The following is a 25982-nucleotide window of genomic DNA, read 5'->3' as shown; positions in this document are numbered from 1 at the left end:
ACTTCTGGTGGCAATGTAAACTGGTCCAATCACTGTGGAAAGCTGTATGAAGGTTCCTCAGCCTACTAAAAATGGAGCTACCATATGACCCAGCAGTTCCAGTCCTAGCAGTCTATCCAAAGGACACAAAAACATTAAATGAAAAGGATATCTACACCCCTGTGTTTATTGCAGCACTACTTAGCCAAGACATGGAAACAACCCAGATACCCAAAAACAGATGGCTAGATCAAGAAGATGTGGTCTATATACACACACAATGGAATACTCCTCAGCCATCAAAAAAGATAAATTCATGCCTTTCACAGCAACACGGATGAAGCTACAAGGGATTATGTTCAGTGAAATAAGCCAGAAGGAAAAAGAAAAATATTGGATGGTTTCACTTATAGGAGGAATATAGGAGAACCAAATAAAGGATTGGGAAAAATATATATAACAATAATAATATTAAAAAAATTATCAGTCAACCATAAATCAAAGACATTCTGCAAGGAGGGGGAGGAAGAGGGATCAAAACAAGGGAGAGAAGAGCACAAGGGACTATGGTGATAGCTGAATTGGTAGTGGCAATTTTACAGAGACTACACCTAAAAGGAGAAAGCATGACAAGCATACATTGTACAAAAATGAACAATGATGTTTTATACACACACACATACACACACGTGATCTTGACACCGGACAGAATGGTAAATGAGTCAGTTAGAGCCCCATTACCATATACGTGCAGCAATATTGCAACTTCCCTCAAGATATACAAAGATTGTTTATTTTAGTAACGTGTATTATCTTTTATTTCTGACAAGGACTGAAAGATTAAAACTTTTGCAAAATATCCCATTGTGGAGGAGGGAGTTTTCAGGCCACTGGGCCTTTTGCAGTGAGAGGAAGATCAGCTATTGTGTAGACTTGTTTCTGAATTTGCAGCTTTTCCCAAAAAGAAGGCTGGAGGCTTCTGAACTGTCTGCCAGCAGTGGCTGTCTCTGCAAAGGAGAGATGGGGTGAAGGGGGCCAGTTTCAAATGAAATATTTCTACTCGTTACTAATGTAGTGTTTTGTTTTTTTTAAAAAAAAGGCTTAAAAATTTACTGCATATCAGTAACTTTATTAAAATGTTCTGCTCAGATGAAATTGTCCCAGTGGGGCTGATGTGAGTTAGGGCAGCAGGGGGCTTGCCAGTTTAATATATAAGAAAATGTTCCAGGGCCTCCCCAGTGGCGCAGCGGTTGAGCACTGGGTTGCGAAGCTGCCCGCAGCCTCTGCAGCACCGGTTTGATCCCCAGCCGCGAGGGTCCCATGTGGCGCGCAGACCTCGCCTGCCACCTGCTGCTCCCCTCAGCAGTGTATCGTCAGTATGCCTGTTCTGTTTCCTGCTCTGGCTCTGGTGAATTCTCTTACCCTCCCGCGCTTCTGACTGTACCCAGTGCTTGTATAAATAAATAAATAAATCTTTAAAAAAAAATTCTAAGAAAATGTTCTAAAGGCCTTGTCTAAATGACTGGTATATTTAATTACCAGAGTAAAAATCCTTAAAATATCATTAATTACATTTTTGGCAATAATACTTATTTCTTGAAATAGAGAAATTCACTTGATTCAGTTTTGAAAATATTTTAAGAAAGGTGTTTTGGAGTTTGTTTTTTTTTGGGGGGGGGGGTTCACACCTTGAGTTACGTATCAGCATTGATCCTCCTGCTGTAAATGACCAGTGAAATTAAATTACGATTATCGAATGCCACTGAGCCTTATTAATCCATTTACTCTGTGGAATGTGTTCCTGAAATTGGCAGTCTCTGAACATTGTGCCATACTGAGACTAAATGTGCAGCCAGCTAAAACATTTAAGTGACATACCACAGTGCAAAATGTGTGCATATGTGTTTGTGAGAGAGACATTCCAATGCTGGGTGCCAACCTGGGGTGGAGGTAGGTGACCTTTCACCTGTTTAGACACCTAGAGATTGCCACTGAGTAAGAATCATGTTCATACAAGCTTCCTGGCATTTGGGTGGCAATTTCATGTTTGAATAACTTGCCAATGTCCTGCTGAAATGCCAAGAAAACAAGCTACAAACCCACAAATGTGTCCTATCTTTTTCCATTTAGTGCATCCCAGCAAAAACAGAACAACATTATCAGAACATATGTGGAGTTTCTAAAAGCCAGCAACAGCTCAGTAATAAGCGGGTGTGGAGTCAAACCATATTGCCCTCTTCCTTTCATGAAAATGGGGTTCAAGTGCTTCCCACCTGTTCTAAAATCAGCCGCCCGGTTCTCTCCCTGCCTTCCTTTCTTAATTGTGTTCAAGGAGATGTATATTCCACACATACCTTCAAAGATCATGATTTAATTTGTCATAGTTGCTGCAACAGTAGTTCCACTGTTTTGTCATGTTCTGTGCTTGGTCTAGGCTTCCTTTTCATTGTTAGACCTCAGCACCCTCTGACAGGCCACCCCTTATCTCTTCCTTGGGTTCTTGCCTTCTTGTTCCAGTTTACTCCTTCCTCCTACCTCACACCTCAGATCCTCACTGTCCTCCTCTTAGTTCTTTGTTGAGTTTGCTGATTCTTCCTAGGTTGGCTGATTCTCTCATTAGCTCCTCTAGCACCTAAACTGGTGGTTCAGTTATGGGTCTAAAGAGAATAGGCTAGAACTGGGCAGATGGGTGCCTGATCACCCCTGATTAGCCTACAAATTGGATGTTTCATTATCTCTAATGTAATTAAGATAAGCTGGGGGTGGCATGGTCAAGGAAGAGAATTTTAATATTGGGTCTTTATTTTTATTTGAAGCTCCTTATCACACTAGTGATGAATGGAACCACAGTGCTGTTCATTCAGGTTATGGGACTCTCCAAATGAGTAGCCTGGCATACTTCTCAAATAGCTGAGGATCTGTGCCCAGAAAGCTGCCAATTTTCAGAGTACTTCATATGTTAGCAAAGCAGGAGCCTTGGCACACAGGTGGGCAGCCTGATTAGCAGTGGATGGTTAATTCCCACTATTGTTCTGACCCTTACACAGTGCTGGAAGTCTGCCCCATCACCCTTATCAACAGTGTCTCTCTGCAATGCATTGTCTGCTTTCTTCAGTTACCTTTATTCTTCTCTCTTAAGGTCTTGTCCTTAAGAAAAACTCTTGTGATGCTGTGGTCCTGCGTCAGTGCCACAGTTCAGTCAGCCTCACTGTTGCAAGCACAGTAAGCTGGATGGTATGCCAGCCTTCTCCCACCTCCCCATTTCTACCCATCCTGGACACCTGGCTCTTTGTTTCCTCTTGCTGGAGGCTGAGGAGGTGGTGATTTGACCACTAAGTAGGAAGAAATTGTTTCACTTGTCTACTATTTCTGCATATCTTGTAGGGAAACCACTCTTTCCCACACCCCTTTCTCTTCAAATGCCTCTCTTTTCAGAGTGCCTAGCTTTTATGTTTAAGTTCATTAATGTAATTACCAAGAGGAAAGGATTTTTCTCTGGGTATTTTTTCAGTCCAGGCTGACTGGAACTGGTCCATTAACCCTGTTTCTCAGTGAGAAGAAAACCAGGTAGGAGACTGTTGTTAACATTTGTGGTTGTCATTTCTCCATGTGTCTTCAGAAAACATTGGAAAAGGCATCCATTGGTAAATGAACCCATATCATTGCTTGGAAGATGTGGCAGCCTTCTTCCTCATCATTTTTTGCTTGTCTGGTGTCTATCTTTTTTCACATTTTCGTTGTTCCAAGTATTAGTCCAAATGCAAAACATTCTAATTGCAGGAAGAGGATATGTGATTTTTCTAAGTTTCCCAAAACTCATGTATGTGGATATTTTCAGTATAAATTGTTGCCAGAAATAAAGCAGGCATTACTGATACTTACTCCCTTGGTGCTGCCTAAATTACCTGCCAATCTGATGGTAGATGAAATGGCTTTTTGAAAAGTGGGCTTTTGAGAGAAATCTGATGAGAAATCTGGTTTGCCAGTTAAAGAAGAATAGACTAAGAATAGTCAAGATTTGGTATGTCTCTGTAAGTTGCTTTAACACCCCCCAACACCCCCCCCTTCCTCCTTTTTCTCCCAAGGACCTTTGTTTTGGCGACACCCTGTAGGGTGGTCACTGGTTGATGGACAGGAGTGAGGTTTGCCAGCTTTTCAGTGTGACTGAGTAGACTGTAGGAAACCTAGCCACCAAAGCCACTCTTTCACTGGTTTGCTTCTACCTAGGAGACTATTACTGTTTCTTAAAAAATAATAAAATCAGGGGAATCTTGTTTTTGTCTGTTTTCACTTTACATGCTTAATACATGTTTGGATTCCATCGTTTTTATAACTTACCACTTCATATACTACAAAGAAAAGGTGCTTCACTCTAAAGCTCCTAAAGAAAATGCCACATCTTTTCCAACATTTGTTGGGGGTCTTTTTAATATGTGCCATTCTCACAGATAAGAATGGTATCTCATCGCAGTTTTAATGTGAACATGAACATTTTTCAATGTCTTTTGGCCTTCTGGATATCCTCTTTGGTGAATTGCCTGTTCATATCTACTGCTCATTTGTTAATTGGCTCATTTTTATTTCATTGTTGAGTTATATGTGTTTTTGTATATCTTGGATATTAATCCCTTATCTGTTATGTATTGTGTAAGCATTTTCTCCCATTTAGCAGGGTAACTATTTAATTGTCTTGTATTTTCCTTCACTGTATAGAAGCTTTTTAATTTGAGGTCATCCCACTTGTTTATATTTGTCTTTAACTCCCTTGCCATATGGGTTGAATTGCCAAAAATATATTTACTGTTGATAACATGGAACATATTGTCAGTGTCGTCTATGTATTTTATTGTTGCAGGTCTGGTATCTAAATCTTGAATACATTTGGAGTTTATTTCTATTAGACTTTAAGAGAAACTGTTCTTTGCTTTTCTGTTTGCATCATCTCTGCTTCTTCCTGACAGACATTTGGCATGGCTGAGGAGTACCACCGAGAGTCAATGCTGGTCGAGTGGGAGCAGGTCAAACAGCGAATTCTCCACACGCTGCTGGCATCAGGAGAAGACGCCCTTGACTTTACTCAAGAAAGTGAGGTAGGCTGAGTCCAAAAGAAAAACCACTGTTAATAAAAATGTGAGGTTGAAGAATGCCTGTTTTGGCCGTCTTGGCGCGGTTGCTCACTCTCTCCTTGAAACACTATGTATGTTTGGTTTCTAGGATGCCCCCATTTGCCTGGCTTTTTTCCAACATGTCCAGCTGCTTCTCAGTCTCCTTTGCTGATTTTTTCCCTAACTCCTTGACCTCGAGATGCTTCATTGTCTGGGGCCCAATCCTTAACCTTTTTTTGTTTCTCCCTCAGTCATTTCCCTCTTTTATTTATTTATTTTTTTTTTTTGAGAGTCATACTTATCAGTTTGATTTGAATTTTTCCAGATAGTTTCTCTATTTTTATATAATATGTATATGCACATAAAGGCTATTATTTTGTATATGTGTGTTATATATAATTGATACAAAGTCACTTTTATTATCATGCAAAATTATGCCGAACCCATGATTAAGTGGAGTTTCATCTTGTTGCTGTGATATAGTCTATAATTCATTCATTTTCTTGCTGTTTTTTAAAAATATTTATTTATACAAGCACTGGGTACAGTCAGAAGGGCGGGAAGGTGAGAGAATTCACCAGAGCCAGAGCGGGAAACAGAACAGGCAGACTGACGAAACACTGCTGAGGGGAGCAGCGGGCGGCAGGAGAGGTCTGGGCGCCATGTGGGACCCTCTTCGGTGGCCGGGGATCGATCCGGCGTTGCAGAGGCTGCGGGCTGCTTCGCAACCCAGTGCTCAACCGCTGCACCACCAGGGGAGGCCCTCATTTCCCTCTTGATCTCATCTGCGCTTATGGCTTTAAATATCTGTAAGCCGAAGATTCAGCAGCCCCAAACCCCAGACTCATTCATCTAGTCGTTTTCTTGGCTCTCTCTGCTTGGATATCTCAGAGCCATCTCATTTCAGGCTGAACATGGCCAGAACTGAGCCATGAGGGCAGATGCTCCCCTATCCCCAGCCCCACACCAGTCTTTACTTTTCACAGTTGCTCATCTTTATAAATGGCAATTACAGTTTTTTACTTGCTCAGATAAAAAAAACCTCAGATTCATTTTTGTCCTCTCCTCCAGCCTAGTCTCTCTCACATGTTGGCAACTTCACTTAATCCTGTCTCCCAAAATATACCCCAAATCTAGCACTTCTTACCACCTCCATTGTCTGCACTCTGGTCCAAACCACCATCACCTCTTGCTCAGGTTGTCGACCTAGCCTCCTGCCCAGTTTTAGTTGTCTGCTGCTATGTGATACATTATTCCAAACCCAAGTGAGTGAGCATTTAGCTTAGATGGGTATTTCTGATTCAGGGTGTCCCGAGGCTGTGGTCAGGGTTGTGGGAGGAGCCACTTCAAGCTCACTCATTCATGGCTCTTGCACACCTCAGGTGCTCTCTGGGCTCTTGGCCAGAGACATCAGTAGGACAGCTTGCCGCCCCTAGAGCAAGAGTGATGGGTCTGAGGGAGCACTAAAGAGCTCCCACGACAACAGAAACCACAGTCTTTCTGTAACTTTATCTTGAAACCTCTCTGTCAGAAGTCACTAAATCCAGTCTATACTAAAGGGAAAAGGATTATACAAGGACTTGAATACCAGGAGATGGGGATTATTAAGGGCTATATTAGATGTTGCCAACCATGTTGGTCTCCCTGCTTTTCCTCAACGCAGAGTCAGGGTAACACTATTAAAACACACTAGATTGTGTCATTCCTCTCTTCGGGGGGGGGGGACCTTCCAGTGGAATAAAGGCCAAAGTCTTCACCATGACCTCTAAGTCCCTACCTGACTTGGTTTTCTTGCCTCTTCAAGCTCACCTTACCCAGTTGCTCCCCATTGCTTTTGCTTAATGTCATAGATAGGTTCTTGGAAATTGTCATGGTAAATGAAACAACATATAGCAAAACCAGGTTCCCAAATGAATTTGTTGCTTTCAGCATTGACTGGGATTGCTTGTTTCCTTCCCTCCCTCCCTCCCTCCCTCCCTCCCTCCCTCCCTCCCTCCCCCTCTTTCCTTCCCTCCCTCCCTCCCTCCCAGAAGCGTGGGAGGGTGAGAGAATTCACCAGAGCCAGAATGGGGAACAGAACAGGCAGACTGACAAAATACACTGCTGAGGGGAGCAGCAGGCGCAGCAGGAGAGGTCTGTCGCACCATGTGGGACCCTCGCCCGTAGCCAGGGATCCAAATGGCACTGCAGAGGCTGCGGGCAGCTTTGCAGCCCAGCACTCAACCACTGCGCCAGCAAGGGAGGCCCTGTTTTCTTTTTTTTATATGTCATTTAGCTTAAAGTTGAAGTTCCCAAGAACCTATCACAGTGTTAAATGAGGACTCTTCCCTGTTGCTTTTGCTACTCCAGCCAGACAAGCTCCTTACAGATTCCTTAAACAAACCTGGAAGGCTTGCTCCTACCTCAAGTCCTCTGTCTTTCTTGTTGCTTCTGCCTAGAATGCTCTTCTCCCAAATAATTGAGTGGAACTGTGTGACTGTCTCCCACTTCCTTCAAATATTTATCCAGTACCATCTCAGAGAGGCCTTCTGAGGCCTTGATAACTGAAATCCAAACATCCTGTCCCACTTCAACACTTCTGTACTCCTCCTTTTTTGCTGTATTTTTCTCTTTAACACTTTCTCCCACATACCACTGCATGTTTTATGTCATTGCTTATAGTTGAATGTGAGTTCCATGAAGGTAAGGGTGTTTGTTTCATTTACCCTTATATCTCCAGAGCCTTGATGAATACCTAGAACATAGTAGGTGCTTGATGAATGAATCATTTGTCTGTACCTGTGTGCTAACTGAAGTATTAGGGATATGTTGAAACTATGATTTTAGAGTGGGTATAAATGGGGTTGTCTTAATTGCCAGTGTTAATTGCTTAGAAACAGTGCTAACTTGATGGTTTTTCTCTTTTAAAATCCAGTTTTTGAAAAAGGTAATATATTTATATGATTCAAGAATTAAAACACCATGACCCCAAAAGCCCATTTCCTCCTCCTTTTGCCTCCCCCAGAGATAATCACTTTAATTACTTTCTCATGTTTATTTCCTTATCCCCCAACCTTCTTATACAGAAGTTAGCTTACTTTGTGGTCTGTTCTTAATCTATCCTGGACATCTTTCCTGAGAGGGATTTAAGGCTGCATCTTGGGGTCAGCAGGAAAGAATATCTTGCTTGATTAGTGATGTCTGCCCTTGTGCCTGGGGAAGCTGTGACCTGCCACACATTTTCCACCCTGGTATTGGGAAGAGATTAGCCCCAGGGTTCATTTTTTTTTTTTTTTTTTTTTTTAATAGAGGCATGTTTTATTTATTTCTTTGTTTGTTTGTTTGTTTTGTTTATACATGCACTGGGTACAGTCAGAAGCGCGGGAGGGTGAGAGAATTCACCAGAGCCAGAGCAGGGAGCAGAGCAGGCAGAAGGACCGAAGTACACTGCTGAGGGGAGCAGCGGGCGGCAGGAGAGGTCTGCGCACCATGTGGGACCATCCTCCGGTGGCCGGGGAGTAGCTGGGGAGCAGCCGGGGATCGAACCGGCACGGCAGAGGCCGCGGGCAGCTTCGCAACCCACCGCCCAACCGCTGCACCACCGGGGAGACCCCCAGGGTTCATTCTTAACTTTCCCACTGACTGGTTCTGAGACTTTGTCCAAGTTATTTAACCCTGTAAACCTTAAGTGTCTTTGCTGGTGAAATGGGGTCATTGGGGAGAATGGTGATACTTTCTTAAAAAGTAGTTTCAGGTTATTTGGAGGTAATTAAAACTATAATGTTAAAAAGAAAGCATAGCTTAGACATTTTCAAATAATATTACCAGTGCTTCCTGAGAAGTCTTTTTCACAGAAGCTATTGGGCTAACTAGCATTCTTTTCATAAGAGACGGCTGACGTTCGTGATGCTGATGTGGCCTAGGACTGTTAAAGTTTGGGTCAAGGATTGGGTGGCTTTTCAGTTTGTTATGCCTAAGGGTAACTTCTCAGATTCCCTATCTGCAAATTTATCCTGATTTAAAGACTTAAGACTCAGATGAACGTCTTTGTGAGGGAAGAACTAATATGCATCAAACACTTGGCCAGTGTAATGTTTTTTTTCAATGTCTTATGTGTCTGGGAAGAGAACTAGAACAGCCCATGGATTATAAACTTCATTTTTAAAAATGGTGTTAATAGGTTGTGGTATGTATTGGGATTTGAAAGTAATTATAAGTTGCTAATGAAATATTCTTTCTTGATTGCTCTTTTCTTAAAAATAGACTGGTCTATTTAATAGACTCTTCTTCCTTGACCTCAAGTCCCCTCGGAAGGAAGTTATCAATACTTTTGCTGTTTTCTGTTGTGAGACCTAGTAGAATGGAAAGTTTTGAACTAGAAGCTGGCAAGTGATACAGATGATTCTCACTCCAGGTTATACAGGGAATTGCCATTTTCTGGAAACTTGTAGGTTTTGTTGTTTGTTGCTATTTTGAATTTCCCTCCCGAATTATGACATATATACAGAAAAGTGCACACATCCTAAGTAAATAGCTCAGTGAATTATCACAAATGGAACATTCCCAGATGAAGAAGGAGAACATTACCAGACCCCCAGCAACCCCCTAACTGCACCTTTCCAGTCATTACTCTTTTTTTTTAAAAGCTTTTGTTGAATTTTTTTTTATTTTTTATTTTTTTTAAAGATTTATTTATTTATTTATTTATACAAGCACTGGGCACAGTCAGAAGCGCGGAAGGGTGAGAGAATTCACCAGAACCAGAGCAGGGAGCAGAACAGGCAGAAGGACCGAAGTACACTGCTGAGGGGATCAGCGGGCGGCAGGAGAGGTCCACGCGCCATGTGGGACCCTCCTCCGGTGGCCAGGGAGCAGCTGGGGATTGAACCGGCGCTGCAGAGGCTGCGGACAGCTTCGCAACCCAGTGCTCAACTGCTGCGCCACCGGGGAGGCCCTCTAGTCATTACTCTTTATCCCACTGCTGCCCTAACTTCTAACCTTGCAGATAAATCTTGTTTATTTTTGAACTTTCTATGAATGGAATCAAAGAATATGTGCTCTTAATTCTTCTTGCTTTACTTCCTGAGTATTGGTGCATGTAGTTGTGGCCATTCATCCTCATGACTGAACGGTCTATCCATAGTCTATTCATCCATTCAAATAGACATTTGTGGGACATTTGTATAGTTTCTAGTTCTTGATTCTGGTTCTCATAATTTTAAAATTTTGCTCTGTGACTAATATCATAGGTGTGTCTTTTGTTGAGCATATGATTACATCTCTGTTGGGTGTACCTAAGAGGGGAATTGCTGAGTGAAAGGGAATGCATATGTCCGGCCATAGTTAATACTACTGGACAATTTCCCCAAATGGTTGTATTGTACTACCCTTACCCCAGCAGAAGGTAAGAATTCCATTTGTTCCATATCCTTGCCACCTTTTTTTAAAAAAATTTTTTTTAAGATTTATTTATTTATGCATACAAGAGCTGGGGTACAGGCCAGATGTGTGGGAGGGTGAAAGGATTCACCAGAGACAGAGTGGGAAACAGAACAGGCAGATTGACTAAAGTACACTGCTGAGGGGAGCAGCGGGTGAGTCAGGAGAGGTCTGCTGCGCCATGTGGTTTGCTCCCTGGCCGGCCGGGGGATTGAACTTGTACTGCAGAGGCTGCAGACAGCTTCATAGCTTCCATCTTAGCCCCTTGCGCCACCAGGGAGGCCCCCCCCCTTTTTTTTTTTAATCTCTCTCAATTTAACCATTCTCATGAATGTGGAAACCATGTATTTTTGCCATCTTTTCTATATAATTTCCTTCAAAATGATGGAAAGGTGATATTATCTCCATTGGGGCAGGTACTTACCCCTACCCTCTCTATGAGGAAACCACAGAGTGTGAAGGCCAGAGATGGCTGGAGTTGGACAGACCTGGACTCCCGGCCTGGGTATGTGCATTGTGAAGGAAGAGGTGTTGTAGTGGGTGTGGGACACATGCAAGCCCTAGCTGGGGCCTCGTGAGCACCCACTCAGTACATCCTGGCAGTGTGTACCATGGTGATTAGTACTTGGTAAGCTACATAGTATTAACGAGTTTATTTTAACCACATATGTATGAGCCTAGGCCTTTCCTTTTTAAGGCTTCCTTTGATTTATAAAGTATTGCTAGGAATGAAAACAGACTTTGGGAATAAAGGGAAGTAATTAGAGTATGACTTGCTATCTAAACCATTCTTTACTGGGTACTTTATTGTCAGGAATAAGATTTGAACTCCAAAGAATAATTCGTTAGGAATGAGGCATCAGATCATTTTGAGCTGACCATATATTTGAGGGAAAATGTCCAAATTTGGATAATTTAATAAAAAAGGCTTGGGGCTCCTTTTTTTCTTTAAGCAAAAAATGGGCTAGGATATGGTGATTTCTAGAAATATTTCCCCCCCAAGGCTGCCAATAACAAGGAGAGCAATTACACATTGGTAATATCTGTTCCTGGCAAGTTTTAATAAAGGAGATGATGCTTCAGTAGCATAAATTCAGTTTGGAAAATTAATTTCCTTAGGATATCATTGAGAAAAGAAGTATAATTTTTAAGGCAGGGAGGAATTGAAAGATTGTTAATAACTTTTCAAGTTGTGGACTGAATCAAAAAGATGTGCTTTGACACAAAAAAGAGATTCTTGGTTAAGTGCCCTGGTGCCCTAGTCCTCGCATCTAGTGGTCAGTGAGAGGAAGAGCCCTAGTGCTGTGCTCTGTACATGCTAGCATGTGGGGTTTGAGCCCTCCTGGGACCCTGAGTATGTCTTAGCTGACTTCTTTTTTTAAAAAAAGATCTATTTTATTTATTTATGCATATAAGAGCTGGAGTGTGGGGAGTGAGAAAATTCATTAGAGACAGAGTGGGGAGCAGAATGGGCAAATCTACTGAAGTACACTGCTGAGGGGACCAGCAGGTGAGACAGGAGAGATCGGCTGAGCCATGTGGGTAGCTCCCTGGCCGGGGATCAAACTCAACTTAACCCCTTGCACCACCAGGGAGGCCCTTAGCTGACTTTTAAAATGGTTTATATTTAAAGGTAAGTTTGTCTGATCTGGTGTAGCATGACTTTGGTGGTAGACACACTCAGCAGATGATCCGTTAGTGCATTATATGGAAAAGCCAAGTAATCAGCAGGCTGGGAGAGAAGCTAAGGTCCAGCATCTATACTGGTGTATCAACCGGGCACATTGAACATTGTATCTAATTTTGATGTTAACTGACTTAATTTCCAGTCACACATCTTTTCTATGTTTTATCATCTCCAAAATCAGGATGTCTTAATTTTAGTGGTATGTCATCATTTGACTGCATGTTTTCTTTCTTTTGATATCTTTTGTTTACAATAAATGCTGTCTGAGACTTGATAGGATACAATAAAATACAGACTGGCAGAGTTTTGATGACTAGATGATTCCAAGCTTGTCTGGTAGGACTCCCTGGTGGTTTCCTAAAGGGTAGATTTGTTTCACGTATTGGAATTTGAATAGGATTTCAAGTATCAAAAGTGCTCAGCTGCTCTTTCAAAAAGAAGTTTTAAAAACAGCTTAGCAGGCCCTCCATTTTATTGCTGTTATGTATCTCACACAAGTGGTTTCTTCTTACACATGCCTGACCTGCAGTGGTGGCTCAGCTGCTCTCTTCACCCCGCACACGGACAGCCTCTGTTGCTGGTGCACCCCCATCCCTCCACATCCCTCCGGTGTGTGCACACTTGTATGTGTAGATCCATCTGAAGTCATTACTAATGGGATTGTGTTAAGAACCTGGGTCTTCTGGCCCCCAAATGGTGTTTTTTTCTTGTGATACTGTGTTTCTATGTACAGATTTTATAGCCAGCTGTTACAAATTAAATTACTTTGCTTCCATTTTGCTTATATTCGGCGAAAACATTCCTCTTGGAAATTAAACTCTCATCTTTCTGTAGTATATTTTCTTTTTACTCTCCACTTGTTTTACTAGGAATGCTAGCTATGTTCCCTATTCCCAAATGAGAATGGGCGCTCGTTTGGAGAGTTGTAATGATCCCTGGATAGGCTTTGTACAAAAGTTACTTAATAAAAATCGGTAGTTCTCTCTTACCATTCTCCAACTGCGACTTACCTGTAATTGACTGTTTCGGGGAACACTGGCCATTTTGACAAGTCCATTCTCATACCTGCTCCCAAAGATTACACTTTGTCCACCTGTCTCCAGACTCCTGGGTGAACCCCTTTTTTCCCTCTTACCCCTTTTTTCCCTCTTTAGTCCTTGCACCCATCTTCTCTGCCTTTCTGGTCTCTGATTTCCTGTCCCTGTCATCCCCACCATGACTTGACCAGACTCAGAACAGAAAAACCCACATATCTGAGGAGTTTGAGTGTTATTCTTGAACAGCTTACTGGCATCCACTTTCCCAGCTCTCGAGCACCCCCAGCTTTGAAATTGCAGTGCACATTTATTGGTGCTTTGCTCAGGAATGTATGTGTACGTATCCCGTGGATGGATAATTGACTTTCTGCGTAGTGAAAGAGGCTTGGCCAAGGGCAAATGAAGGAAAAATACTTTTGAAAACAAGAGCATTAGGCAAAATTAATTTAAATGGAAATTTGAAGACCGAAGACCAACTACTTTTTAAATGGATAATTTAAGAAATTAGATTTTTAGTGCTGGAAAATATTTCTCAAAGCTGTTTACATATATTTAGCTGAAAGAACTATGTCCTTGCAGAAATGTTTCAGTGCTGTTCCCCTTTTTACCCTCCTATTTATCCCTTCCGGTTTAGTCATTGGAATTAGCAGGTTTAGACCCTGTGTCTTTAAAAGACTTTGGGATCTTCAACTTTCAGATGGTTCCAGAAGGGTAGCTATCTTATAGAGCAGTCCTCAACTCAGCGTTACTAGGGACACTCTGAATTAGTCTAGAAGTAGAAAATGACCCGGTGGAGGGTTCTGTTCATGCACAGAATGTGTGTTCATTATAGAAAAATGAGATGAGAATTTCTAGCCAGTACACAGTAAAATATTTAGGTTCTGTTTTTGTAGTATCCACATCTGTCTATTGTTGTCCAGTGCAGGGTATGTTCCTGTGTTCATTATGGTTGTTTATTTTTTATTTAGCAAATGATAACAACTGCTAATGTTTATAGGCCACATGTTTGGTACTATGCTAAGTTCTTTCTCCTTATTTCTCACAACATTCCTGTGAGGTAAATACTGCTTTTTCCACATTTAATCTTCATTGCAAACCTACAAGATGGGTACCCTCACTACCCCTGTTGTACAGCTTAAAGAAATCGGGGATCAGAAAAGCCATATACTCAATCAAGGTGACATAGCAAGTGAGTAGTGTGGAGCCAGATTTCTAGCCACCACTTTCCCTATTCTCAGATGGCTGTCCTGGAAAAGTTCCTAGCAGCCATGGCAGGCATGTTGGTACCAGACTGTGGATTCAAACCTTGGGTCCACTGTTTCCTATGGGAGTGACATTGGGCAAGTTGCTTTCTGTGCGATTTGGTGTCTTCATCTGTAAAATTGATAGAGTGAAAGTATTTATCTCATAGGATTGTGGAAGTTACTTCAGACATGGAAATTAAGATCGTACTCAGCACATAGTAAGTGTTCAATAAGTAGCTGCTGTTACTGTGAACTTGTGATTTTGGGTAACTCTGTGTTTCAGATAGGAATACTTTCTTTCCTGTATGAGTAACAGAAAATTCAACCTAACAAGAAGTCTGTAGTTGTGGAGAGTGTTGGCTACAGTGTCACAAAACCTAAAGCCTCCTGTCTTTGCACACCACCATCCTTAGCACGTACTCTGACTCCAGGTTCACAGGTGGCTGTTGCAGTCTTGACAGCCTTGACATTTCAGGGAGAAGGCTGAAAGGCCACGTTCAATTCTTATTTCTCCCTTTATTAGGAAAACCAAAGCTGGCCCCAAATGCACCAACAGGCCTGTGCTTTTATCTCACTGGCTAGAACAAGGGCACAGTAGCTAGACATAGCAGAGGCTGGAAAGGGTATTTAGTAGTGTGTAAGATTCAGCTCACAAAGGTCAATTCTTAAATTTTCAGAAAATTTGTAATTTAGTCGGTATCACCTGGGATAGCTTGATGTCTGCCGTCGTGGTGTAGTATTTTTGGCGCCAAATGCTACATATCAGATCCTCTTCCCCAGGCTGGTTGCTGAACATTTACCCATATATCATTGGATATGTTTAACTCTATATGCCATATGCAGGGGACAGAGGTGAGAGACAGGGATTGGGAATGGTTATTGGGTCAGCCACCCACCAGCATCTGCCAAAGGTCATCAGTACGTGGTTTAAAGCTCTTTTGATACCAGTGATCACAGGAAATCAGAGTTGGGGAGAACTGCTCAAGATTGTCTAGGACAAGCCCTTCATTCGATTTCAGGAGAGTGTGCTCTACCCCAGGCCATAAAGCTATAGTGAGTGAAATTCTTCTGGATCCACGTTGTCCTGACAGTCCAGTGTTCATTCTCTGGAACCTGAGGGTTCAGATTCCCACCATTCTGCCTGCTGCCCTTCTCTCTGCTACCCCCATCAATGCTCACACCATGTTCCTTTACCAGCATTGTGGTGCTAGGAAGTTTTACTGTCCATCAATTTCCCAGGAAGCCTTCTTTAAACTGCTTTGTTTTAGACTTTAGAGAATACAGCACTGATTTATTTTTAATGAGAGACAGTTGAGTTATTTTATTTTTGCTACAGTACCGTTCAAACTAATGCATTAGAAATTTAAGGATATACTTAATGAACCTAATAAAAATATGCCCAATTTTGTCCATATTTTTTCATAATGGGGAAAAAACGTCAGCCAGAGATTAACTTTAGTTTTTCTTTAAAAAGCCTAATGATTTAGCCTACCCATATGTTTGTGTCTGACTCTCCCCCGAGAAAGTGAGCTCCTTGGGCCAGTGTCTGTGAGGGGGCCTGCGGCCATGCGCATGGGGAAGGATGGGTACAGAGCTCTGCATGTAGCAGGCGCTTTGCTAGTATTCACTGAATGAATGAATAACCCCCGCCAACAGATTGGCTTCATATCTTCAGATGCAGAAAATGTATCAGCAACTTGTTGGCCTTATTACAGGCTCTAGATTGGAAATGTCTGAATGCCAGTGTTGTGACCCTGCAGACTTCATCCCCTCAGCTGTCTGATGTGATTGATGGAACCGGGATGCCCACAAATAAAAATGATATCCTTAGTGGTGTGGAGACACGGAGAAAATGAGGTGGAAAGGGGTCTTGGGATTGAAATTGACTGTTGTAAAGATGTGCGTTTGTAAATTGAGTCCTGTGCCTGCTCCCATCTCACATGTGCCTGCTAAGAGAGCTGCATTCTATTGGGATCCCAAAAATCATCATTTTGAGGAAGTCTGACTAAGAAACAGACCCCTCACAGCTTTGTTAAAGATAAATATGTTTATATGACTTTTTTACGTGACTGATGCTGTTCTTAACCAGTTCTAAATGTGGATCTGTCTACAGCCAAGTTACATCAGTGATGGGGGACCTCCAGGTCGAAGCTCTCTGGACAGCATTGAAATGGCCTATGCCCGGCAGGTGAGTATATTCTCAAGGAAGATCAAATCAGAAAAATCTTTTCTGAGCCCTCTGGGTACTAAAAGGGAAACAAGACTTCATGTGAAAGTCAATCCCTGAAAACACTCTGGGTCTTTGTCCAGAAGTCTGGGTTAATATTTTACCATCCAGGTCACTGGAGAATTCTATCAAATTGGGTTAATAGAATGGCTCAGATTTCATTTAAGGAAATTGAAATCTGCCCTCTACACTGACCAAGGCATCTCATTTTGCATTTGGCAATGGCCCGTATATAATCAGGCCTTGAGTAACTACACTGCTTAGCCAGTGGAGCTCTGTATTAACTGAATTAGCCAGTAGGACAATAGTTTTATCAGAAATACTTTTTCACCCCTGTTGGTGAGAGAAATTTTTTTAATGTTTTTCTACCTTGGTAAGCATAGTTAACTCAACACTACTTAATACTGTCCTGTAGGAACTCGTGATTGTTCTGGTTGTAGATCATGACCTTGCAGTACTGTGGGTGTGGATTGAGATGGTTTGTGGTGAGCACAGGGAGTCTGTTGTACATAAACTTACTGACCATCGTACTTACCTGGAATTAACTTTTTGAAATAAAGCAGTGCTTGGCCACCTGTGTGACTTATTCTTATTTGCCGCTTTCCCCCACAAAGTATCAGAGGGGAGTGGAGGATGGTGGCCTTTCATCACCTTTAGATCATCCCGCACTGGCAGTGGCCAAGGATCATATGCTCAGTTATGACCAACTCCTGTGGTTCTTTGACGGGAGAACACGTTGGTGCCACTGTAGCCAGGTTGGTGCCACTCAATCTGGAGTGGGGTGGTGGAAGCAATATGTCACAGCTATGGAAGGGCGCAGGTTGCTGTGAGAACTGTTAGGCCCTGTGCCATTTAACAGAGGAGTCTACCTTCGGTAGTCAATTACTTAGCAAATGGAGTTCTGTGTTAACTGAATTACCTGGTAGGCTGATGGTATTATCAGAAATCCCTCTTGTAACTCTGCTGAGAAAAATTTTCTAAGTGCTATTTAAAAGTCTTTCTCCTTCAGTGTACCAATGGCACTTCAAACTCTTAAGTAGCAGAAGCCAGCCTCATTGGCCTACTGCACATGAATCCTTTCCTTCCAACTCCGTCATGTTTTATTGCTGGGTTTTCAGATGTCTCTCTCTACATCCTTCATTTTATGTCTTTAAGTCTTACCTTAGGATTTACCTTCATTTTATGGCTGACTCTTTCCATTGCCAGGGCCACCACCAGAGTTCAGACCTAATGATTATAAGTTTCTGAGGAGAGAAGCTAAGTATCTTCTACAGCTGTGAAGACTAAAGCTTCAGAAAACCAACATTTTTTATACTTAGGGCACCATAACATCACGCCTGTGTCTGCTACTTACATGGCTGTCCCCTCCAGAAGTGAGGGCATCTTTATAACCCGTGTTGAACATAGTACCTTGCAAAGGGAAGGCCTCTAATAAATGCTTGTTGAGTGATTAAATGCCACCTATTGCTTAAAAACTTTTTATAGAATCTTTATAACACCCCTTAAGTTCAGGTACCTCAACTTCGATAGGGTTCTGATTTGTCTAACATTACTGCCTTTTTCAGTCCTTGGTAAGAACAAGGCTTCAAAAAATAGAACTTACTAGTTTTTACCATCATTTTAGTTCTTTTCAAATAAAATTCAAAGTAATAGTGATTTTCCCATTTCTTGATGAAATGTTCTTCCCTGAGAAGCAGGAATGTTTTCACCTAAATGTACAGCAACTACTATTCCAACACATGTAAAAGACTGAGACCTGACACTCTCCACTCAGTCTAGAATCCCGGGCCTGGGCCCATTCAGACTGTTTGGCAGAAAGATTACCACACTTTGCTTCAGGGACCTAGAATGCAGCCATGGGAGTCCTTCTGTCATCCCATCTTGCCCTTTGGTCTTTGCGCACTGTGACTGAAGATCTGCTGGGCTGAGAGGCCAGAACTACCTGTGGGACACCTCCCAAAGATCCCCTCCTGAGGTTGGAGCTCCCTGTTGGGTTTAGGAAGGCCGGGGTAGCAGCCATCTCTGGTGTCTTTTGATGTGGCTGTCCAGAGCCCAAATGCAAGATGGGGTGGCTGGAGGCGGCCTTGCTGACCAGGCAGTGTGGCTAGCTTAGCCACTTTGAGGAAGGAAAGGTCACTTTGAGGAAGGTTGCAGCTTCTGCTGGCTTTTTTGGCAGAAGCTGGCTTCAGAACTGCTTCTAGAGACTTTAAGAAGAGGTGAAAATAGAAATTGTGCCATTTACTTTGCTTTTCATCATTTCAGATTTATATCTATAACGAGAAGATTGTAAACGGACATCTGCAGCCTAACCTCGTGGACCTCTGTGCTTCCGTCGCAGAGCTGGATGATAAGGTAGTGCTGGGGCATACCCGAGTAGGAACCTGGGTCAGGTATTCAGACAGGAGTAGAAGCTTGCTGACTTGGCAGAAATGTGCTGAAGAGACATTCTGTGAAATAAAACGTTAACTGTTCTTCAGAGTTTTATTTAGATAATTTGGGGGCGGTTTTTTGATGATGATTTTATAAGAGTATGTGTGTGTGTGGGTGTATGTAATGTGTTTGTGCATGTAAGAATATTTTTTTTATATATCTTCAAAAGGCCCAGCCAGGATTAATTAACTATCTCAAGAGTTCTCCTTCAACTGTATTTGCTTTGAAGTCCCGTCAGGTTCTAAAAACTCCTTTACCAGTATCTCTTCCTAGACAAACGTACAACCTTTTTAACGAGCGCTCAATTATAAAGGTGATAAGTTCTTCACCCTGATGAGCTTTGGACTTGACTTGGCGGGGTTTTTAAAGCATCCTTTGCATCCCACTGGTTCCCTTCCTCTCTGACTCTCCATCTTTATTCCCTTCCCTAACTCTTCACACTGGTCAGTTTTCGCCCCCTGAGATAGAAGGATCGGTGATTAGATAGATGGTGGATGGGTTGGGAGGTTGTCAGGAGGAAAGAGAAAAGAAGGAAAGGATGTGATGGGGGCAAACACTCATACAGGGTTTGGATTTTTTTGGTCTTCAAAATGCATCCAACTTTATTCTTTTTTTTTTTTTTTTATAGAGGCATGTTTTATTTATTTGTTTGTTTGTTTGTTTTGTTTATACATGCACTGGGTACAGTCAGAAGCGCGGGAGGGTGAGAGAATTCACCAGAGCCAGAGCAGGGAGCAGAGCAGGCAGAAGGACCGAAGTACACTGCTGAGGGGAACAGCGGGCGGCAGGAGAGGTCTGCGCACCATGTGGGACCCTCCTCCAGTGGCCGGGGAGCAGCCGGGGATCGAACCGGCGCCGCAGAGGTTGCCGGCAGCTTCGCAACCCAGCGCTCAACCGCTGCGCCACTGGGGAGGCCCTATTCTTTTTAAATAGTAAAATATAAGGCAATACAAACAGATCTAAAGTGGGAAAAAGCATAAGTCTGCTTTTCTCTAATTGTGTTGTCTTCCAAGGATTCTTTACTTATATGAAAGTTGCTAAGGATTGAAGGAACACATTTTTAAAGACAGATTTGCACCAGGAGGCTTTTGGGGAATGGGAGTCCCAGCTGGGTGGTGGTAACACGCAGAAGAGAACGCCTGTTCCTCTCCTGGGAGGCTGTCCTGGCAGGTGTCTTTTGAAGAGAGTGAGTGGGAAGGCAAATGGTAGGCTGTCGTGCGCACGTAGTGGGGGGAAGAGCACTGGCCCCTGTAGAGTCTCTGGGAGGTCAGAACCTGTATTATTTAGGTTAAACTCTTATTTTAAGCCTTAACAACCTCAAATGACCTTGTAAGGGCTATGCACTACTGGAGTTTAAGCTCCTAGAGCTCTGAGTGATTATAAGAGTGATTGATATTCACTCTCTCTCAAGGGATGACCTGCAGAGATTCAGTGTTCTGGTTACTTTTATGTGGTCTTAATTATGTAGGTGGAATTGTAATTGATCTGAAAACTCAGAACAGGGGCTGCTCACTGACTACAGCACCTGGCAGCTGGCAGGACAGGACTTAAGCCTGAGGGACTCAGACGATGGACATCACACTCTTCCCCCTCCTCATCCTGCCCGCCTTTGAGGTCAAAGTGCTGTGTAGAACCAGTTTCTCCAGCCCTGCAGCATTGTCCCGTGCGGTCTCGTTTGTTGCAGAACATCTCTGACATGTGGACCATGGTGAAACAAATGACAGATGTGCTGTTGACACCGGCAACTGATGCCCTGAAGAGCCGCAGCAGCGTGGAAGTGCGCATGGAGTTCGTCAGGCAGGCCTTGGGGTACCTGGAGCAGAGGTGAGGCAGCATGAGCACTGCAGGCTATCTGTAGGTCCCTTGAAGTCAGGTGTTCTCGTGTTTTAAGTAGTCTTTAGGCTGAGTGCTCTGTAGCTGGGGTAATTTAAAGGTTGAACCAGGCTGAGAAGTGTAATCCTGTTTTCAGAAACACTTCTCCCAGTGATACAAAAAATATGGTCCATGGGAGCACTGTTAGACTTGCTTTTTCTCTTTTCTCTACTCGCTGTCCCTCAGTACAGAGACTTCATGATTATTAATGCCTAATGCCTAGGTCTGGGTCCTGTTCCCTAGTGTCATTCAACCATTACTCCTTCCTTACACTCTTTTGTTCTCATTCAATATCTTAATTTTTACGCCTGGCAATACTACCACTTTCAAGCCTTAGGACGGTACTTTGAGTGTTCATTCTCTTGCTCAGTTAATCCCTGCTACTAATGCCTATGATTTGTGCCTGGGTTTCTGCTTGCCACCACCTCATTAATTGGACTTGGTCACTGGGGGGAGGGGTTCGTGACTGTGCCCTTGTATTTTGACTTGTCCCCTTTGTGAGTTGGGCCTGTGCCTTTCATCTCTCCTGTGGACACTCCTTCCAGCTCTGAATTGGCCTGTAGGGGCTGTCGTGAGAGTGCAACAGACCCTCTTTATTTCAGAGACGGAGTGGTGGGCCTCTCTCTGTTGACTGGAGAAGAAAGCACTTGCTGAATTGTAGCTCTTTGCTCCTGAGCCTGTGTCGCTGCCAGTGACCCTATAGTGCAACCAGCCTTTATCAACAAAATAATACTTCATTAGGAAGTCATAGATTTCCTGGGTGTAACTGAGGTAATTCAGATGTGTTAGAGCAGAGGTTTTTTTATACCAAATACTATATTAATTCTACAATAGTGGCATGGGGTGAAACGCCATCAAACATATTAAGCTCGCTAACCTCCATTCCCTTGCTAAGAAAAACCTGAAGTTCTAAGTGGTTTCTTATTCTTTCAGTCATAGGCACAAAAGAGGTTATAAAATATTTCATCAGGCTTTGACTCAATTTTCCTTGTGTACATTTTGGGTGTATTAATCTACAGCCTGAAGGACCTAATGTATGTAGTAGTATTTATTGCTGTAAGTCAGCAAAATATGAGTCACAATTTCTTACAGCATGTAACAACCTTTAGGATTTTTAACATGACTACTTATGATTGCTTTTTCCTCAGTGCATCTGATCTGCAGCACTGGACCTGACTTCATCAGTGCTGCCAGGCTGCTTGTCTTGGGTTCATATCTGGCAGCCATCTGATTTCTTGTATATTCTTTTCATTTAGTTTTTGTTCCATGCATTCCTTTAGCAGTACTTGAGCTATTTGGGAGTTTCCTGTCTACAATTATTGTGACCATATTCTCTTTTGTATTCTGGTATCTTCCTTCTAAAGGACTCACAGTTACCTGTTTAGACAGACGGAATATTTTAGAATAATTATACTCATTTTTAAAGTATTTTTACTGATGCTCATCCAATGACTATATATATATGTGTGCACTTTTCAAATGGAAGACTGAAAATGTTGAGAAAATGTAGTGTTTGTTCCCTTTCACATTCCAAATTTGAAGCTAGTTCTTAGCAGTTAAGTAATTTAGCTGCTGCTTCAGCTTGGGCTTGGCTAGCTGTGGGTTGTCTCAGTTCAAGGTGGAAGAGACCACAGTGAGCATGTCTGTCCTGGGTGCTGAAGGTCTCTTTTCCTCTAATCCCTTTTCCTACCTCAATTTTAAAATGTGTCTTGTGATGGAGAACTCACTATACTTAGTAACTTAAATTTTGTTTTCATTATAAAAATGGTAAATGCACATTTTGTAAATTTTTGAAAGATGTCAAAAAGAAGGCCTGAGAAAAGGGGAGGGGTCTCATACCCCATCCAGAGTCTTATGGTACCATGTTATTTTTTATTATTATTACACAGTTATGATCAGATTGTATAAATATGTGGTTCTATATAGATTGCTTTTTAAATTATTCCTGAATGTTGAAATCCTGAAAGATCAAAATTCCTAAAGTATAACATCCTGGAAATCAAAATCTTGAAAATATATTTCTGGGGAAAAAAAATAATAAAAATTCTTTAAAAGACAATTATTAATGTTCTTAAATGTGATTTATTTGTGAAACATAGCATGACAGAACACATGATGGGCCACTTTATACAATTTGCACCTGCATCTGTGATAGCTTTTCACCTACTAAGGCAGTTTCACCATTTTTATGTATATGCATGATGCTTACACACACAGTCAGCATTGTGATCGTGAACATTTATGGAGTCAGGTTGGCATAAAATGAGTTAACTCCCTAGAAGTTTTGACCTGATTTATCTGTCCAGTTGTAGAGATGACATGAAGATGAAATACATAGCATAATGAATTGTAAAAAAAAAAATATTGCCGACAATTTAAAATAGTTGGGGGGGGGTGTGGACTAAAAAACAGAAAAACAATTTAAAAACTAAAAAGAAAATTTGACTATGAAAAAGTATAGTAGAGGGATGTATTATGAGTAGCGGCGCAGAGGTAGTCCCTACGAACTGACTTTCAGAACAACGAACTCTATTTTGAAGTCTTACGTTGCAAAGAATAGCTGCTTTTTTACTTTCAGTGTGTGGCTCTCCTTAGAGAATGCGCTCACATTCATTTTCTGTGTGGCACTGCCCTTGAGATTCTGCAACCCAGTGTACACCAACATGAGCATTCCCTAGTTAAGCCTCCACGTCTTGTGTGCTGTGCTTCTGTATTGTTGTGGAAGCAGGGGAAGTTTTCCCGAATGTGCTCATATACAGAACATGTGTTTGCCAAAACTACTCTGGTGATTGAATAGCAACACTGTTGTGTAAGTATCCTCTTAATCCTACCATGCACGCAATTATTTTTATTTTTTTGTGTATTTCTTTTCTTTATTAAAATTTTTTTCTTACATCGTTGTAGTCCCTATAGTTCTCCTGCCACCATATCACCCGTGGACCATCACCATATTCCTCTGTGTTCTTCCCTCCCCTGTTTTGCCCTTTCCCCCCCTCTCCTGGATGCCTCAGATCTATGGTCAGCTTGGTAGTTTTGACTTTTTCTTGACCTTTTGTTTGGTTTCTCCATATTCCACATATAAGTGAGAGCATCCGGTATTTATCTTTTCCTTCTGACCAATTTTAGCTAACATAATCCCTTCCAGCTCCTTCCCTGTTGTTGTAATTGGCATAAGTTTGTCTTTTTTGATCCCTGTGTAATAATCCATTGTATAAATAAACCGCAACTTTTTGATGCTGTCATCCATTTTAGGGCATTTGGGTTGTTTCCATATCTTGGCTATTGTAAACAGTGCTGCAATAAACATAGGAGTGCAGGTTTCCTTTCGAATTAGTGTTTTTGTGTCCTTTGGAATTTTATGTCCTGGATTTCTAGGACTGGAATCCAGGATCATTTGGTAGATCCGTTTTTAGTGTTCTGAGGAACCTCCACACAGCTTTCCATAGAGGTTTGACAAATTTGTATTCCTACCTGCAGTGTAAGAGGATTCCTTTATCTCGTTATCCTCTCCAGCATTTGTTGTTTCTGTTTTTTTAATGGGGGCCATTCTTACTGGTATTAGGTAGTATCTCGTTGTGGTTTTGATTTGCATTTCCCTGACAAGTAATGATGTTGAAAATTTTTCATATGTTTGTTGGCCATTTGCATTTCTTCTTTGAAAGAAGTAGCTTTTTAGTTTTTCTGCTCATTTTTTACTTGGGTTGTTTGCTTTGATTTTGTTGAGTAGTGTAAGTCCTTTGTAGATCTTTGATATCAGCCCCTTATCTGCCATAGGTGTGCAAATATTTTTTCCCATTCAGTATAATGTCTCTTTGTTTTGATTGTCTCTTTTGCCATATAGAAGCTTTTTAATTTGATGTAGTCCTAGCCATTTATCTTCTCTTTTGTTTTCCTTGCTTCTGGATAAGAATTCTCAAAGATGTTTCTGAGACTGTGTCATAGAGTGTTTTGCCATTGTTTTATTCTATGTATTTTATGGTGTCAGGTCTATATTCAAGTCTTTTATCCATTTTGAGTTGATTTTTATATATGGTGTGAGATAGTCTAGTTTAATCTTCTGTATGTTGCAGTCCAGTTTTCTCAACATCATTTAATGAAGAGGCTCCCTTTGTTCCAGTATATGTTCTTTTTTTTTTTTTTTTAAGATTTATTTATTTATACAAGCACTGGGTACAGTCAGAAGCATGGGAGGGTGAGAGAATTCACCAGAGCCAGAGCGGGTAGCAGAACAGGTAGACTGATGAAGTACACTGCGGAGGGGAGCAGCGGGCACAGCAGGAGAGGTCTGCGCACCATGTTGGATCCTTGCTGGTGGCCAGGGATCGAACCAGCACTGCAGAGGCTGCAGGCAGCTTCACAGCCCAGCGTTCAACCACTGTGCCACAGGGGAGGGCCTCCAGTGTATGTTCTTTAATCCTTTGTTGTAGATTAGTTGACCATTGATGTGTGCATACAATCATTTTCAAACCAGTCAATAGCTTCACTGACTTTTTTAGGCATATGGAGCTTTAATTCATTAATAGCGGTTGCTATATCATCTGGCCAGTCTACTCGTCTGAATTATCCACTGAATGCACTGGGCTAAATGGAAAAAAAACAGTATTGGCAACATTGTGAAATTCACTTTTAGAAGCTTTGATTGCACCTAATTTCTTTTTCTTTTTGTGTAGAAGAACTGGGGTGTAGTCCAGAGGTGTAGGGGGTGAGGGGATTTACCAGACACAGAGCAAGGAGCAGAACAGGTGGGTTGGTTGAAATACACTGCTAAGGGGAGCAGCGGGTGAGACAGGAGAAGTCTGCTGCACCATGTGGGTCAGCTCCCTGGCCAGGGATCGAACTCAGGCCGTAGTGGTGATAGTGCTGAGACTTAACCCCTACGCCACCAGCGAGGCCCCAGGTTGCACCTAATTTCATTATGTCATTATGGTTTTCTATTTCTATTGAAATCCATTTCTTCAGCAAAATCCACCAAATTTTCAAAAT

General features: G+C 42.1%; 1 protein-coding gene across 1 annotated transcript in view; it reads left to right on the top strand.

The window, feature by feature from the left end:
* Positions 1 to 25982, top strand: part of NUP93 (nucleoporin 93) — a 105817-nt gene that overhangs the window by 63788 nt on the left and 16047 nt on the right. The window contains exons 5-8 of the mRNA XM_037516406.2: positions 4941 to 5069; positions 16584 to 16658; positions 18960 to 19049; positions 20812 to 20951. Coding sequence (XP_037372303.2) covers positions 4941 to 5069; positions 16584 to 16658; positions 18960 to 19049; positions 20812 to 20951 — 434 coding nt within the window. The remainder of the gene's footprint in view (positions 1 to 4940; positions 5070 to 16583; positions 16659 to 18959; positions 19050 to 20811; positions 20952 to 25982) is intronic.

This window comes from Talpa occidentalis, unplaced genomic scaffold, assembly GCF_014898055.3.
Source record: "Talpa occidentalis isolate TD23 unplaced genomic scaffold, MPIMG_talOcc4v2.1 talOcc4.17, whole genome shotgun sequence".
Taxonomy (NCBI): Eukaryota; Metazoa; Chordata; class Mammalia; order Eulipotyphla; family Talpidae; genus Talpa; species Talpa occidentalis.
This window is presented reverse-complemented; position numbering and strand designations above follow the sequence as displayed.